This window comes from Coffea arabica, chromosome 3c, assembly GCF_036785885.1.
Source record: "Coffea arabica cultivar ET-39 chromosome 3c, Coffea Arabica ET-39 HiFi, whole genome shotgun sequence".
Taxonomy (NCBI): domain Eukaryota; kingdom Viridiplantae; phylum Streptophyta; class Magnoliopsida; order Gentianales; family Rubiaceae; genus Coffea; species Coffea arabica.
In genome coordinates, this window is record NC_092314.1 from 2,780,874 (window position 1) to 2,796,111 (window position 15,238).

The 15,238-nt window shown below is 34.6% G+C and overlaps 2 protein-coding genes across 2 annotated transcripts; both read right to left on the reverse strand.

Annotated features, from left to right (window-relative positions):
* Positions 1 to 131: 131 nt before the first annotated feature.
* On the reverse strand, positions 132 to 1,253 carry LOC113736076 (uncharacterized). The gene has a single exon (XM_027263019.2). The coding sequence runs from the start codon at positions 1,089 to 1,091 to the stop codon at positions 288 to 290; it is 804 nt and encodes a 267-aa protein (XP_027118820.1). The 5' UTR covers positions 1,092 to 1,253; the 3' UTR covers positions 132 to 287.
* An 11,008-nt stretch (positions 1,254 to 12,261) lies between these two features.
* Positions 12,262 to 13,648, reverse strand: LOC113734107 (probable membrane-associated kinase regulator 1). Its single transcript, XM_027260453.2, has one exon. It carries the CDS (start codon positions 13,518 to 13,520, stop codon positions 12,432 to 12,434), a length of 1,089 nt encoding a protein of 362 aa, XP_027116254.2. The 5' UTR covers positions 13,521 to 13,648; the 3' UTR covers positions 12,262 to 12,431.
* Between the last annotated feature and the right edge of the window lie 1,590 nt (positions 13,649 to 15,238).

Below are 15,238 nucleotides of genomic sequence, written 5' to 3' on the forward strand. Positions count from 1 at the left end.
CAGAAACATCTTTAAAAAAATTGGAAATCTGGTATTCTGTCTCTTCAGGAAGAAACAGTTTTTACTTAAAGAACTACAGAACGAAAGAAAGCAGAAAAAGATGGAACTAATTCATATTGCATTTCACGATATTAAGTCAGCATCTAGAATATAATTCAACAGATGCACTTGAAGAGAAATTAGTCTAAACGTCACACAAGATAGCATACAAAAATGAGAACAGAAAAAAATATTTCACTCTTTCTACAAGTCAACAACAAAATAGTACTATTCCTCTTCCCTGTTTTCTACCTCTCTAATCTTCCTTTCCTGATGGAAAACAGAGGAGGGAGTGCACTGTTCTTTCCCTGTGTGCAAATTGGCACATTAATAACAGGTCTAACTCTTAAGCTAGCTGATCTAGTCCTCTCCAACCCTTTCTTAATCCTCTTCACATGCTTCTGCCTATTTACTGCACTTTCTTTGCTTCCATCTGCTGGATGCATATCAGCAAGAGAACCCGAAGAGGAGGAGGAAGAAGAGGAAGTAGATGAAGATGGTGACAAAGATGAAGCCCGTTGTTTTTTCAACCTTAGTAGCTCTTTCCACAAAACAGTGCACTTAGGTGGCCTAGGAGACGGATCATCATCAAGGAACCAGCTAATTCTTGGCTCTTCTTTGTTGATCACATCTGCTTCATCTCTTCCCTCTTCAGGTTGTTCAGTTTTAAGGCTCAACTTGTTAAGCTTTTCAGCGTGATGCATTTGCCAAAACGGGAGTAACTTACCTTCAAAAAACAACTCGTCAGCAGTGATCATGGAATCACTGGTTAAATTGTTTGAGAGAAACTCAAATTCTGCATTACGCGTCTTCTCTTTAATATCTTTTGCCTTTTCACGCTCCTTTTCTGGGGGAGGTTTTGGACTAATAGATATAAAATTTCTGTCATCAAGAAAATCAGCAGAGAAAGAAATTCTGGGGCTTGAGGTTGGCTCAAGGGCCGCGGAGGTCGCCTGAAAGGCTTCTAGAGAAACCATATTTATGTTAGTTAACTGCTGCAGCAGAAAGAAGAGGGGAGAACTAGAAGTGACTGAGTTATGTTTAACTTGCATGAGTTCGGGTGCTTTATAAAGAGGAGGGGTGCCTGAAAAGGTTCTTTCGTATATTTAATCCCAGGTTTTGTTTGTAATTGCTGGTAAATGTTTGGTACGGTGAGAATATAAAAACCAATTGGTCTGGTTAAGTTGAAACAATTGAGCTTTGGTTGTATTTAGAATATGGGAACGGCACATGGACTCGCCTTTGGGAACTAAAGGACAAAAGCTCTCTGCAATTGGCTATTTACTGTACTTGTGGGTTGTGGCCTTCATGGATCTTTCTGGCTCCAGGATTAGATTTCAAGCATTTTGGATTTTACACAGCTCCAGTTTGCCATGCTTGTTACATTTTTAATTCTTTTCCAGAAGATAAAACTTTTAGCCTTTCAAGGACAGAAGTCCATATTTGCAGTGTACTGATTTGTATCCTCCAAATCTTGCAAGCGTCCTTTTATCAGAACATGCCTACTTGGTCTTTAGCTGCAAGGTCTGCAAAAGTTCATTATCGGCCCTCAAAGTACAAAGATTGGATTAGGCTGAGTCATTCACCTTCATGGACTTGAGAGAGAGAGATAAAGAGGCTCTAAAACAGGATGCAATTATAGGGTTCTCTATAGCAATTAGCAAATTGGCAATAGATTAGTGATTTCATCGGTCAAAGAAAGGTAAGCTTTAGTTCTTTGACCCTGCTTACAAAGATCATAATAACATGGGAGAAGTCCTAGGCATGTGGCCACATGAGCCTAATTTGATCCCCATGTGAGTGTGCGGCTGTGTTTTCCCCCTTAAATCAAAGCCATTAAGGATATCTACTGATCATAGAATCTTCTGTTGGCAACTATGCCCTCCAAGAAATGTTCGGTTCTTCAATGCTGCATCGTGTTACTCCCAGACCTGGGGATGGTATTCTTGTCAGTTCGAAATATTTGCAAGTGGTAGATATCATGTCCAGTTCTTGAAAAGCCTGCATTAAGATTTGAAGGGCTCTTAATTGTTTAATCAAGACAGCTAATCAACATAGAGTGAATCCTGTTCAAGATTTGTATAAATCATGCAATTACCTTTATTCTTAGAGCCTATAAAATCACTCCTTAATTTGATAATCAGAAGAATTCAAAGACATCACAGCATAGGATAAAAGCCTATTAACCTATAACAACAAACTGAGAATCTCATTTATTCAAGTGGGCTGGTAATGCTGGCTACAATCATCATGTCGTGCATTAGCAATTTCCGGCATTGTAACATCAATTATGAATCCATTTTAGCCCTCTTGACACGTATTATTTATTCTTTTAGGATGTGACATTAGTCATCCCTAATCCGGAATCAATAGTATATGTTGGGAGGTCAAGGTTCAATCCTTGCTTCCCATCTTGCTACTTAACTGTGACGAAAAATTTCGTCGACTTTCCCTTCCCTTGTACTAGACTAGAGTAGTAGTTTATACAAATATTATCGTTGCGACCAAAAAAAACAAAAAAAAAAAGGAACACTGTGCATCAGGAGAGGATTCAGATGCAACTCTTTTTGCAGGCCTCTTACATCAATAATTTCTAGAATCAACCACATAACAGGCCATAGCAAGGAAAATTGATGGTTTTGACAGAATTGTCCAGCGCACGAAAGGCAACTAATGTTGACAGCAAACTGCAGATGAACATGACAAACACCTGTGAGGTTATACGAGCTTAGGACTTCGATTCAGTGAATTTAGTAATGTACTTGGTTGCAGATAAGGGACCACTTCTTCATCAGGCTACTGAAAATGTACCACTAATTCACATTTGCAATGTACACGGTTTTAAGAGGGACCAATCGAATCGATCCAGTAAAAAGTAAAGAACTCAAATGTTTTTGGGAAAATGCAGAGGTGTTTCTGAGAATGTGATTGTTTATGGGAGGGAGGCCATTTTGCATATGATTTTGGAGGAAATTATGGGAGGGTTGAGAGCCTGGTTTTATGCAAAGTCTAGCTGTTAACGTGAAGTCTTGAAACCTTAACTAACTTAAGCTTTTAGATGCTCCTGCCGTCGTTCAAACTTCCAACAGCTGTTTATGATAGAGTTCGGTTGTCTCTCTTACCATATATATATTGAGATTCCCGTCCTGTGTTTGGGGTACCACAATTGCCTAAACAAAGAGGAAGAAAAGGTTGAGACACTTATTTGAGACGAAATAAAGAAAGAGTTTTCAGTCTGAAGAAAGAACTTCGAGACAATTAAAAACTGTCTGAATATAGCAAACATGAAGGATAACATACTAGCTAGTATGCTGCTAATGCTGATGAAACGAATGCAAGGAAAATTTTCTTGATTCTATCAAAAAACCAACCATAAATTAGGAATAATTACGGTGGAATATTTACATCCATGATTAAAACAAAAAATTCATATCCAAAGAAAAAATAATCAGCATTCAAGGCTATAAATAATCAGCATGTTCTAACTGTACTAATACAAATTGCTTGTAGAATACGAAAAAATGTACAAGAAGTAATCAGAATTTATTGAAATTATGTCAAAATATTTAGTATTTTGGTCAAATCTCATCTTTTCAATTGTTAAAATTAAATGACAATATTATTTTGTTTATAAAAAATTATAATATTATGACTTTAGTGGAATGACATTATGGCACCAATAGTATCTTAAAAGCTCAAAAAGTATTTTAACAAGTATTATTAGATCCATGGTTTCAGCGTAAATATAATATTTTGAAAGACCACTTTCAAAAGAAGAAGAGAAAAATGGTACGATGTGAACAATTGACATTTGCCAAAATATTTTAGTACCAAAATATATAAATTTTTTGGAATAGAGTAATTACATGGGATCTCACTAGTTACCTCAAATAAGCGAATGGAGGAGGATATTTTTAGGTTTTTGGTGGCAAACAGTACCTTAGTTAATGTTCATCTATAGAATGTAACAGATCATCCTGTTTAAGATTTCCAAAGAAGATAGGACACGTGTTTGTACGGGATCGACTAGATGTCAAATAAATAAGAGTTTATAGGAATTTGAAAAGACATTTTCGAGATAATCTCCTTGAAACTATAAAATCAATTTCAAATGAGCTTTTATTGATTCGAAATTAAGTAAATTAAATTTTGTACATGAAAATTTAAAATTTTAAACTAATTGAGCGAAATTCAAACCAAAATTGAACTACACAGCACAGCAGGTAAATTGCAGTTAAAATATCTAGTAGCTTAACTCCTTTTCCACCTCTAACTTTAACTGCTTAATAGGAATTGCTTTTGCTTCAGATGAAACTTGAAAGCTTCTCCATCAGCAGGTGTCCACCACAGAATCCAACCGTTAGCCCAAACAGTTGAATTGGACGGGCTGCCCGGCTGTGACGGATCAGAAGGTTTACAAATTACAAGCACACCCGAAACTCAAAACTAGCCTCATCCTCATGAAGGCGGCTAATCAGACATCGACGTCTCGTGCTCTGCTCAGCAATAAATTCTTAGTAAACCCATCAAATCACTACCAGAATTGATGATGCTATATCTGTAGATTAACCACAATTTCACGCAAACACCAAATCTTGATCCGTCTTTCCTTTTCTTCACAAAAGCATCTATAATTAGGGTGTGAATCAAAATCAAAATCAATAATTCGAAACTTTGAAATCAAAATTTTTCGAATTTTTGGCATCTGAATTTTCAATGAAATTTCTTTACTTTACTTTTTTTTTTTTGTTTTCGAAGTAACTCTCATCAACTAGCACTAGTTTGGTCTTTGGTGTGAACCTTTAGGAGTAATTCATCAAATTGATTAAATCTAAAATAATAGCATACTCTTCATATGATCCCACTATACATACAAATCTGCTGACTTTCTATTTCAGCCATCTAGTGATTCTGATCGATTTGAAAACAGCTAGAATTCATTTAACCATGTATCGTGTTTATGTAGGCGTGCATAAGAGTTCTTTCCTTTATGTTCGGCAAAAATTACATGTTATACCATATTCTACTAAATATATATCTGTGCTATGATACAAATCTAAGTTTTGAAAAAATGGAAGATATTGGGTCCCATCGGATCTAAATAATCTTTATTTTTTTGAACATGAAGAGATAAAGAAGCCATTGCAATTGCCGGAAATACTAGGCCTACTAAAGGCACAAAAATAGAGGGAAAGTTGAAAGTTATCATAGAATGGGTGCCTCGATTTATTATTTGTACCTGTTATTATTATATATAAATAAAGATATCTTATAATAATTATAATTAAGAATTTGAATTCTTATGAATTTTAAATTTATATTTTATTATTAATTTAATTCAATTTTAAATTCTTAGTATAAATCTAAGTATCTATATATCTATATTTATATATCTAAGTAAATATATACGAATTCACCAACTCCAATTTTGAATTCACTTCGAATTCAATTTGGAATTCGATAAATTTCGATTTCATCGAATTCAGAAATATAAAAATTATTATTGTTATTATTATTATATAAATGTTATATTACATATATTTTATATATATGTAAGATAACATTTATATTATAATAATAATTTTTATATAATAATAATAATAATTTACATAAAAATTATTATTATAATATAAATGTTATGTTACATATATATAAATATTATATATATATATATATATATATATATATATATATATATATATGAAAAATGAATTTGAAATCGAAATAGAAATTCTGAATTCCGATTTCAAATTGTGAATTCGAAATCAAAATTTTCGATTTGAAAAATTTGATTACCGAATTCGAACTAAATTCGCATAATTCGAAATAGAAAAATTCAATTTCAATTCCGAATTACTGATTTCGAATATTTTGAATTATCGAAATTTTTTGATTTTGCACACTTCTATCTATAATTGAAAAGCTCTGAAATGACTGATGACACTAGCAGAAGAATTTGTGCACGCCTAAAATTAGTATCTTAGAGATTGGATCAAAGTTGCTTTCTTGATTTCTTTCCCTGTAGTTTAAGATTAAGATTAGTTCGTTGTAGCAACCATTTGTTGGAATGTCAATGAAATATACGTTTACGTTACTGCTACTACCACGCTCATTCTTCCTCTAGGCTAAATAGTACAAGATGTTTACACGATTTGATAGCTTTCCAGTTGGCAAACATATAATCACTATTCCCGAGCATTGAAATTCTGGTCACTTGATCATACTTGCCAAGTTGCATTTCTCTTTGAATTTTTTGCTTGTTAAATCGAAAAGGACTATTTGGTCTACCACTTCAAATTTTGGACGCTACTTTCTTTTATGATGATGAAGCAGTATCAGAATTCAGAACAGCGGACCACAAAAGCTAAAGGAGAAGGGAAAAAACACGAGTTAAATTTGATAGTAACGTTACGACACCTGGAATTTGGACAAGAAACGTACTTACCACTCTTCTTGTTGCCTCAAACAATAATAATTTGAAGTTACGTGGGCAACTAAACACTAAACAGTTTTTTTTTTCTTTTCTTTTGGGTACGTCCATTACCTCTTGCCTTGGTGTAGTACTTGTTAATCTATACTGTTTAAATATATTTACAAAGTAGATTTATCTATCAATAGGGGTTACTTTTGCATTTTACTTCTCATTTTGTAAATAAGTTGCATGGTTTCCTTTTGTACATGCATGGTGAATTTTGGTGATATAAGAATGCACATATGTACATGTCCGGCCACGATCTATCCCTTCTTAAAGCTGACGAGGTAAATGAAATCTATGTCGATGAAAAGAGAAGGGGCTAAAGAAGTTAATGCTTTAAATTCGGTGGGTGAAAAGTCAATAATTCAAGTCTTAATTCTCATCAGTCGTCATAATTTGTAATTTCCTTCTCAAATTCGTATAGGTACATAGCATATTCCATCTAATGCAACCACTGCGCCTTTGGCTCAGTGGCCACCACCTACTTGGTCGGATGGGAGGCAAGGGTCAAAAATACTACATTTCATGACTTGTCTCTAAAAAAAATTCAGACAGATATGCTGTGTATCCGTCTGATCCGGTGATGGTTCAGTCCTTTCGACTTATCCCTGAACTTCCTTAGACCTGTTCCCTTTCCCTTAATATAGGATAGATTATATTTATCGTCTCCGATAAAAAAAAAATTCCATCTAATGCAAGGATCGTTGATAGTTAAGTCCTCATCATGTCAGGTCCCAAAACAAAAAAAAAAAAAAAAGGATGAAGAATGGCGATGGCGCAAATCATTGCAGAGTTTCAGTGATCAAAGCCGCTTTACGTGCAATGTGCACGGGCTGAGGACGGAGGACCACGTCAATAGTGCAACGTTAAAAGCACGCATGTGACAATGTCACATCCCCTGTACCATTTGATTGCCATGTGGAACTCTCTTGCTGTTTGACAGGAATCAACCAATGTCCAAACTCCAAACAGACTCTTTAACACGTAACTACTTTTTCCTTCTTTTTTTTTCAGGTGTTGAGGAGAGTACAAGAAGATTAAAATGAAACTATCAACCTGTAAGTGTTTAGCATACCCAATGTATTACTGCTTTTTTGAATTTTTTTTATTACAGATGAAATTTGAACTATCGACCTACAGTTCAGAAAAGAATCAGATTAAAGAAATGCTCTAATACCATTTTTGAAATTTTTTCACTGTGTATAAAATTTGAGCTCTCAACCTATAGTCTAAAGAAGGATTAGATCGACCTACAGTCCAAAGACGGACTTCTCCGATGGTCGTTGATCCAAGTCTCAAAAGTTTATTAGTGCTTAGTTTTTCAATAAATTCTTTCATATATTTTCCGTCTTTCCCGTACTATCATACATTAAGAACGAGGTGGACATTTAGAATAGTAGGATGCATACATATATACACATACATACACACATGTAGTCAAAGCAACAACAAAAATGGGTGCGTCCCTCCCCCAAACCCCCAAAAAAAAAATATCTTTATTGTACTCCTAATCTTTGTAATACTCCATTCGTTTCCATATGGAACGAGCATTCGTTGCTAGCTTCTACTTCAACTACTTTATTAGTGCCGTCTGTCAGGAACAGAGTCATGAAAAGGGCAAAATAAAAAGTCCTGTTTGAAGGGGTTTCTAGCAAGCCGACCACTTGGTAGTTTCTATCCACTGAACCAAACTTGTTGATTTGATTCGCATCTCAAGTTGTCAGCCACATAATAAATTTCCATAATAAATTTCAAATAGAATATAGTAACACTGGCCAATTACATCTTTGCATATATGGCAACTGACAATCTAACGTCTATCTCTCTCAACCCCTCAAATGGGAATGGTGTACAATCCTTTTGGATGATTAGTTACATGTGTCAACAAACTTGTGCGGAATGTTTTGTAGCGTTTTTACGTTCAGTCACGTACGTGGATATTGATTTTTCAACGGCAAGCTTACTTTGAACGATTGGACGTTCATTTAGACTAGGGCTGCAAACGAGTCGAGTCGAGTCGAGTTTTGAGCTAATCGAACCGAGTCTCAATTAAATTTTACCAAACTCGAGCTCGACGAGCCGGCAAATTTCGAGCTCTCGAATCAAGTCGAGCTGAGCTCAAGCTCGAAAAAAAAATAAAAAATAATTATTTTATTTTTAAAAAATAAATAAAATAATATTTTTTCTTAATAAATAATAAAATATTAAGGATATATACGTAATTTTACTATAAAAATAAAAAATAAAAAATAAATATATAATATACGTAATTTTATTATTAAATAAAAATAAATATATATATATATATATATATATATATATATATATATATATATATATATATATATATATATATATATATATATATATATATATACCCAAGCTCGCGAGCCGACTCGCGAGCTAACGAACTTAATATTCTGAGCTCGAGCTCGACTTGAGCTTGACTCGAGCGGCTCGATTCGTTTGCAGCCCTAATTTAGACGAATGTGATGCCATTTTTGTTTAACGAATGCTTTGAGAATTGAGGTACTAGCTAAATGGGATTTTGAATATTGACTTTTTTGAGAATACACAAATTAAATAGTGTCAAAATGCAAGACAAACGGTAATTACATGTGTACGTAAAATTGTACACTATAGATCAAAAAGCGTTAATTTCACTTTATACTCTTTAACTATATCCAAAATTTAACTTCGATTTTTAAACTTTAAAATTGGACACTTTATTGCTTAAAGCATATAATATGTCTTGCTATAGTTCATAAAAAATAATGTCTATCTCACACAGTTTCTAAAGTATATGTTTCACTTTAGTCTTTAAAGTGTAAAAATTGTCTTGTTTCTGTCAATAATTTTACTTAATTTTATATTGTAAGAACTAAAGTATCTTATTTTAAAATTTAAGGACTAGAATAAGAGTCTAAATATAGTTGAACGATACAAAGTAAAATTAAGCCTGAATGAAAAAAAAAAAAGTGCGTATTAAATGGTCCCTTAAAATACTGATTGATAAAAATCCTTTTATCAATAAAGTTTGGCAATTGCTTACGGAAAAAAAAAAAAAAAAAGAAATTTTGGCAATTATCTAGTCTCGTCGAATGGAACAAGTCGAAGGGCAAAATAAGGGTGACGTTGTGGTCGAGTGGGCCGATAACACAGTACACTGCAAGTACATGCAATGATATACTACCTAAGAAACCCCCCATCATCATACATCAACCACTAGATCATATTGCAAAAAGATTAAAAAAATTTCTGGCTTGCTATTAATGCTTCCCGTTGATTCAATGGGCTAATTGCCAGATGTTATTCGGACCTACAGATAATATTGCTTACTCAAGCTGTGGATTTATCCTTCTATCATGTCTGTCTATCAGTCGACAACATTTGCCAAAAAAATCCGAATGTAGGTTCTCATCCAATAAGTTTCTTCATAAGTTCTTGTACTAAAGATAAACTTAGATATGACAATCTAACATTCTTTACAAATCAAAGAAACATATAAAAGTTCTAGTTTATTATTCAGTAGATTAGTTTTAATTGAGTTAGCGAGGGCTCAACAAATTATCATACAAAATAGGGTAAAAGCTTCTACGGACTTAATTTTGTGGATCATGCAATCCAAATTTTGCCACATCTTCAGTTCTTCGATTAGCGAGATGGTATTGCAAAATGTAGATCATATGATCTGCATAGATCGAGTCTACCCAAGTATTTACCAACAAATAGGACAAAAGTGGGCGCTTTATTGTTAAATTACATTTGTTAATTGCAAATATAGAACCATGAATTGAATACGCTAATTTTGGAATTGAACTTGTGTACTTCTGTGGAGTATATGTGAAGCGCTCTAATATTCTTCTGCATTTATATTGAGGTTGTGATTCTGAACTCTAGCCGAGAGGGTTGAAGACCTTGTCGAAAAAACAACTGACTTTAGAACAAAACCAGTTGCAAATTTAATACTTTAATTAGCCGCTGCCTGCTATGTACCTAGAATAGACATGGATCTTACTCGTAGAATAGCTGAATATGCGGCATGCATCGTAGAATAGCTCAACTGGGTTTGTTTGGATTGTAAGTTATTTGGGATATTTTTACTGTAACACTTTTTATGACGTGATGTATGTGAGATACAAAGGTAATTGGGAAGATAAAAAAGTGTATTGAAAATTGTAATGATGATGTAAGCAAATAAAATTGGAGAAATAATGCTCAATCCAAACAAACCCTGTGATTATCACACGCTTTTGTACATTGGCGAATTGCCCCACATGACATGATGATCCGCGTTGTAACTATATGTTTACATAATACTGTTGAACCAAAAAAAAAAAGAGAAAATGTTATTTACATTTTATTTTTCAGTATTTGCATTTTTATTATTTATTTTATCATATAGTTTAATAAATAAAAATTATATTATTAAAATGATAGTGAGAGTATGATTAACAAAAATGATAATGCAAGTAGTATTTTTCAAAAAAGAGAAAAAAAAAAAAAAAAGGTCTCTGCCGGACTATGTCAACATAGGATAGGATAGGCATCACAAGAAGGACTACGACATCTACACAGAACATGATGTAACTCGTTGCTTAATTAGTAAACCAATCATATGGTTATGATTAATATAAATTACTAATCGATCATGAAACTAATTAAAAAATTGTCAATTTGGAGTAAGTTATCGTAAAGACTTCATTAGTCAATGGTTTAGGTGATTTTCCCTTGATTTAAGGATATTTTTGGTTTCATCCTATGAGACATTTTCAACTCCAATTGATAAATTATGTTTTGTACAATCCGGCTTTGATCATGAAAGTTTAAGTGATATACTGTTATAAAATTAATCTTATATGCACTGTCAGTATATACACTGTCATCATTAGATATATAACGCATATATAAAATTTAAAATTTATTCATGTGTCATTCATCTAACCGTAACAATATATATATATATATATATATATTAATAATATATATAAAATTTACTGAATGTAATGTAATATTGCTTTTCGTGGTGTGGTGGATGTATGCGTAAGTGGAAAAAGAATATAATAGTACTACTAGTTATCTGATCTCCATGTTGGACAAATTCAAATTGAAATGTAATGTATATGGTACCATGGACCATGGACTACAGTACAGATATTTTTGCAAATATCATATGGAAACTTCAGAGTTGCCCCCGCCATAAATGTCACCGTCTTATCCTACCAGACAAAGGCTGTATTTACATTTAAATCTATCCTAAGCGCACATGTAAGATTCTCATCATCTACGAGTAGCAATAGGAATAGGATGGAAGAATTAATAATAGTATAAGGTCAAAACCCCAACCCCCATTATGAGTTAGCAAATCGATGGACCGTCGAACAAGAACTGGAACTATACGGTACCAAAAATGATTAAAACAGCTTGGCTAACCAATTACTAATTACTACTACTATCTTGCATGCATTCAACTCTCAGAACTGTAAATGTACCAACCCCTCCACCTTTTCATGTTCGAGCAACTAGAAGTATAATTGAACCAGATTAAAAGAGAATCGAAGGATCACATTACTGATTGGCATCGAACAGAATCCAAATTTCAAGAATTCCTAGACACCACACCACGCACTTTTCACAAACTCCAACACTTCAAGCATAAAATAAAAACAAAGAGAAAGATCCAAATGATTGTTCCATAATGAACTACCAACATCACATGCAACTTACTGTATAACATTAAACTGAAGTTAAGAAGAAATTAAGGTCAATTTTTATTTTTTATTTTTTTTTGCAGTTGCTGTCAATATAAGTACTCACTTAGATCGAAAAACTTAAAAAACACAAAAAAAAAAAAAAAATCCTCTTTTTCTTTTCCTTATACTTCTTCTTCACGACCTCCTAATTAATATAATACGTTCTAAATTTCATTACTGACCATAGTCTTGTTCTGAAGCAGGGAGTTCTTGCAATGAGCGATTGCACCTTGGATGGCATTCTGCAACTCCTCCATTGTTGAATTATCATGAGAATAGGACTTAGAAGTCATAGGTGGGGTGAAAGCTGTCTTACATAGTATCCCAGAATGGCTTGGTGATGACCTCATTGATGATGGACAACTTGACACGCAGCTCCTCCTCCTCGGATACCTTAAATTCCCCGAAAAAGAATGAGCAATAGTTGCATTGCTATTCATCTCTTTTTTCCCATTAGGAAGAAGGGAGGCGTAGCTGATATGATCCGTTTCTTTGACAGATCCATCTGGTTTCATGCAAAGAGTCACGTTTGCTGAAGAACTCGCCATTCTCCTTCCCATCATTCCTGCCATCTTCTGCTGCTGCTGCTGCTGCTTTTGCGATAGCCTTTCGTACAAAGGCTTCACTTTTTTCAAATACTTACGTATGACTTCTTTGGCGGTTGTACTCATTCGTTTGACTGAGGAAGATGATGATCCCGACGGCCCAGATGGATTGTAAGATTCTTGATGACGGGCTTTGGATGATTCCTTGCGGAACACGGAAGAGAACCGTGAGAGACGGGAAAAGTATTTGGTCTTCTTGATGGATGAAGACGACGCATTCCCCTGGCCGTGATAGAAGCTGCTGCTATTCATGTTAGTGATGCGCCTGAATTCATCTTCCTCCGCGACGGAGCTGGGCCGCGATGAGTCGCAGTCGGCCAAGAGGATGAGATCGCTTGAAAATGAGGAGTGGGAGTCATTGGAGCTGCCGGTGGAGTCACGGGAAGCGGTGGTGGTAGTGTCGGAGGAGGAGGAGGTGGAGGAGGATGCAAGAAGCGTTCGAACCATGGAGATGCGGGGGGAGAGGTGGAGGGGGAGGAGTTGGCCTTTGTAGAACAGCTCGTCGGCCGGGCAGAGGTTGGAGGAGGCCTTGCGAGGGGAGAGGGAGATGGTGAATTCGAAGTCAGAGGAGGAAGAAGAAGAGAAGGAGTGGGTGGGTGAGGAGGGGAGGGTGTTAGACTTGGGGTGGCTGTGTGTTCTCCTCCCCATCTTTTTGTGTCTACATCCTCGACCAGCAGGGAGTACTGAGAGGGAGGGTAGGGCTGTGGGGTGTGTTGAGGGTTGGGATGGGATGGGATGTAGGGAAGAAGAGAGGTTGGAGGAAGTACATTTGGTCCTCCTTATAATGGGCACATGGGGAGGACGACACGAAATACTAAAAATAGTTATTTGGGTCAAGCTGTTTGTTACCCAAGGGGAAAAATAAAAAATAAAAGTCTTTTTTTTTTTTTGTCTAGCAATAGAATATCAAACTACCTTGATGCAAAATTCAAGATTTGTGATTTTATGCATTAGATGATTGTACTTGTGTAGATTGTACGAGTTCTAAGGCGGGTGGTACCAATTTCTACATGTGGAACCGTTCATTATATGCTGAGTGCATATTAGGATTCTTAATTATGCCTATTTTGGTGTAATTTTGTTACTCCTACTGAGTTTGTTGGGTAAAGATCTATAATACAACAATAGGAGATGTATTTACAATTGAAAACCGGCTTCGTCTCTTTATATATTAGTTCTAAAATAGATAAGGAGGTGTGGTTCTAATCATTTGGGATGGTAGCAGATTCCTAGTTTGAGATGCCGCATTGAAATGAATCGGATCTGTTCTAAAGATTTGTTTCTTTTAACCAATTCTAGCAAAAATGTTACGTAGTCATCTTCTTTTTTTTTTTTTTTTGGTAGAAATGAATGAAAGTCATCACCTTAAACAGTTTTCTTATATCCCGTCCAAGAATGCCAAGGTGGAAAGTTCCTGGTTCTTCTAGCACCAAGTCCACTCATATCTACAATTCAAACTTTGAACATACGAGACTTTCCCTTCATTTATCTTCACATATCCTTTGCTCTGTCTTTTCTTCTAATTTTCGTGTCACTGTGAAAATACTACTGTCTTGAATAAAAAAAATTCACAGGACAGATCGATTTGAAACTATAAGATTTCAGTTATTATGATGAAATAAGCTCCAAACGACATCCAACGTTGGAATTCGGTTTTTCAGCTAAAAGGGTTATGCAATTTCATTACTATTAATCTTCATCCTCGATTCCTTCATTCTTTTTTTTTTGTCAGTAACGATACATTTATAAAACTAAGGAGAGGGGGAGTCTAAGGAGACTGTGATAGGGACTAGTAGGTATGCAGACCCAACTAAACTAAGGAAGTGATATGACACAACTCTTAGATTTTTTTTGCCGCAGGTGAGATTTGAACCCTCACCTACATACTGAGCCATTAGCCCAGTGGTTGATTCCTTCATTTTCTTTTCGTCCTTTTTTTTTTTATCCAGAATGCATAGGATCCATATTTGGCCAAGAAGTAAATGACAGGTGGTCATTGAGTTGCACAAAAATCTATATATTTCTGCATCACATTGGACAGAAAAGTAGCACACAAATGCAACAGATTTTCACAAAAAAAGAAAAGAAAATTATTTGGATAGAGTATTATTTGAAATAATTACTGTAACACTTTTTGTGATGTGATTTTTGTGAGATAAAAAGGTGGTTGGTAATATAAAAAAGTAGATTGAAAAATGTATTTATGATGCAAGTGAAAAATTTTTTGAAAAAATTTGCTATCTAAACATAATACAAACACATCAAATAATTTTCTTGAAAGGGGGTTCTCATACAGGGTCCAAAAAATAGGACAAATTTGTAGTACTACCCAAGTGTGTGTGTATATATATATATATATATGTATG